This window comes from Entelurus aequoreus, linkage group LG20 (assembly GCF_033978785.1).
Source record: "Entelurus aequoreus isolate RoL-2023_Sb linkage group LG20, RoL_Eaeq_v1.1, whole genome shotgun sequence".
Taxonomy (NCBI): Eukaryota; Metazoa; Chordata; class Actinopteri; order Syngnathiformes; family Syngnathidae; genus Entelurus; species Entelurus aequoreus.
This window is the reverse complement of record NC_084750.1, coordinates 46,390,700-46,393,199: the sequence shown is the minus strand read 5'-3', so window position 1 is coordinate 46,393,199 and position 2,500 is coordinate 46,390,700. Positions and strand designations below refer to the sequence as shown.

At 45.8% G+C, this 2,500-nt stretch overlaps 1 protein-coding gene across 7 annotated transcripts in view; it reads right to left on the bottom strand.

Moving 5' to 3' along the window:
• Positions 1 to 1,139: 1,139 nt before the first annotated feature.
• Positions 1,140 to 2,500, bottom strand: part of LOC133636308 (snaclec salmorin subunit A-like) — a 13,823-nt gene continuing 12,462 nt past the window's right edge. For 6 of the 7 annotated variants that reach the window (XM_062030178.1, XM_062030174.1, XM_062030175.1 and 3 more), the window contains 4 exons: positions 2,466 to 2,500; positions 2,241 to 2,384; positions 1,677 to 1,791; positions 1,143 to 1,603 (listed from right to left, as the gene is read on the bottom strand). The exon at positions 2,466 to 2,500 is cut by the window's right edge and continues 48 nt beyond it. In XM_062030178.1, the coding sequence (XP_061886162.1) occupies positions 1,518 to 1,603; positions 1,677 to 1,791; positions 2,241 to 2,384; positions 2,466 to 2,500 (380 nt within the window). In that variant the 3' untranslated portion in view covers positions 1,143 to 1,517. Of the gene's footprint in view, positions 1,604 to 1,676; positions 1,792 to 2,240; positions 2,385 to 2,465 lie in introns of all 7 variants that reach the window. The other variant, XR_009822217.1, reaches the window with a different exon arrangement.

The following is a 2,500-nucleotide window of genomic DNA, read 5'->3' as shown; positions in this document are numbered from 1 at the left end:
TCAGACAAGGAGCGACATGCAGAGAGCATAAAGCTTGTCGGCTTACGGTACACAAATGAGAACTAAGTTCCCGCCAGGATCCTTGGGTCCACTGGACCTTTATACCGCTCGCCCTCATCAGTCCCAGGTGTGCAGATTGCTGATCGCCCACATGCCGGCAGGGGCGTGTCTCTGGAAGACTCAGCTGCCGGGGAAAAGCGAGTTGGAGCCTGCGCCGTGACATTAGCTCTCTAAACAGACTCAATAACTCCACGGTGAAGTTTTGGTGAATTTTCTGAGGAATTTACGAAACAAGAACAATATTAAAATAATGCCATTGTAAGTTAATGCTAACACAGACACCCGTAAACGTGTTAGCATAATGCTAACAACGCTAGCTTCATTACATCACAAATTGATCGTTTAGTCAGTAAGAATTGTTTTAGTTACATTGTAAAACTTACAAACTTTGTTTGGAGTGATGAATGAAGAATCCATACGAGTAGAACCGCTATGGACGATCAGAAGACAAAACGACACTTCAGCTTCCAGTTCAAAGCTTTACACGGCATGAATTCACATTCACCCAGCGGCACCTGCAGTGAGTGAACTCGTCCAAAAGAGGGCGCCATAGCACAAACAATAACACATCTTTCCTTTTCAGTGTCTTTGCATGCGTTTAACGAAAACTATTTGCATCACGGCAGTTAGCAAAGAACAATCCATAAATTGGCTGTACTGTTTTATAAGCCTCAGGATTCAAAGCGCTAGAAAAAATTAGTGTTTTATATTCTAAAAATGTTCCACACACACTTGCCTTACTTGTCTCCATCCTGGTACTGTTGTGTAGTCTATTCTCCACTCCTTTTGAGTGCGTCCTTTGTTGGTTTCCCACTCCGTTTGAGTGCGCATTGTATTTGTTTTCCCACTACTTGTGAGTGCATTTTTTGTTCTTAAACATTATTGTTTCTTTCCTTATTGTTCATCCCCGCTGTGGCGTCCTATTCCGGCTTAAGCCGCTCCTAACATTTTCGAAAAATATATTCTGATACTGAAGAATTCTGCTGCAGGACAATTCTAAATCAGTTTGCAGACAGACTCAACAAGTAGGTCATAAATGTGACTGTGGGGGAATATTCACCAGGATATCACGACAGACAAAAATGTCATTTTATAGGTCTTTATTGAATAGGACACATAAGAGTATGTAAACTTCCTTGACATGTTTGCCATTCAGCACAAACACCGCAAAAATGCGACAAACAACACAGCCAAACGAGAAAACATACGCACAATTGTCCAGTAAAATGTACATTTTCTACAGGACTTTGTTGTAGGATTCTTGGTGGTCTGTCCTCCACACTGACAAGCGCTGCTCTGCACGCCACACCAGCCACTCTCGAGATTCAGAAAGCATTTATTCAACAGCATTGAATGTTAAAGTTGGCCAAAGAGAATTTGGAAACATTCTGTGGGACAGATTAAAAAGCCTCATGGCCGATGTATGGCATGCAGTGTCATAGTTTGCTCATGCAAAACTAAGGCTCGGGCTCGGGCTCGGGCACCGGACCCTCGCAAACAAAGGGGTTCATGACATTGCAGTCGTTGTCATACCACTGGTCATCTGTGAAAAAACAAAACAACTTGTGAAATCTTCCACTAATCAAATCCGGTGTACAAGATTGTGTTCTTCATACTAGATCCATCAATGTACACGCAGTCTTCTATTCCTTTTGGGCCGCTAGGCTGTCCGGAAGCAAAGTTTTCATAGACAAGGATTGTGCCAACATTGGTCCAAGCAAAGGAACCGTCCTGGAAGACAAACACGTTTCATTGAGTCACTTTTCAAAAAGACACTGCCTTACTTGGTATCTGCACCCTTAAGAGTTGTGTTGGCAGTAGTGATGCAGGGCTAAAACATCATTGCTGGGGACCAGGGGGGGGGGGGGGTGTGGACTGTGGTCCCCACTTTGTGCACCCTGGACTAACACATGCAGCCTTAGGCCTCAAGAATGCACACACCTTTAAGACAGACACGCCCACAACCCAATTGACAGCCTGCCAATGAAGGGACGAGGCAAGGCCAACCCAGCAGACCATGCCTAGCAGGGCAGCTCTAAGCCCAAAGTGTTGGTCAATGCAGCCTAGCCAGCGAGCAGATAGCCAGCGAGCAGATAGCCACAGGTGATCTCAGAGTCACCACACAGCAGCTTGACCTCCACCCCCCCACCCCCTTCAGTTGACTTGGCTCCTGGACCTACCGTCTCGGAGTCATGGAGTCCTATCCAGGTGTGTGTGGAGGCGTCACCAGCCACTTCCTTGATGAAAGCAGCAACAAACGTCTGTTCCGCTACATTGTTGATAGCCACCAGATGAGCTCCAGTCAGTGCAGCAATGCAGACTTGCTGGTGAGACAAAGTAGAAAACAGGGTGACTCAAATGAATCCTCCTATTGGCACAGTTTACAGGCTGACATCCTGCCCTACCTCTGCACCGTCAAAAGTATTGGGACCGACTTTGT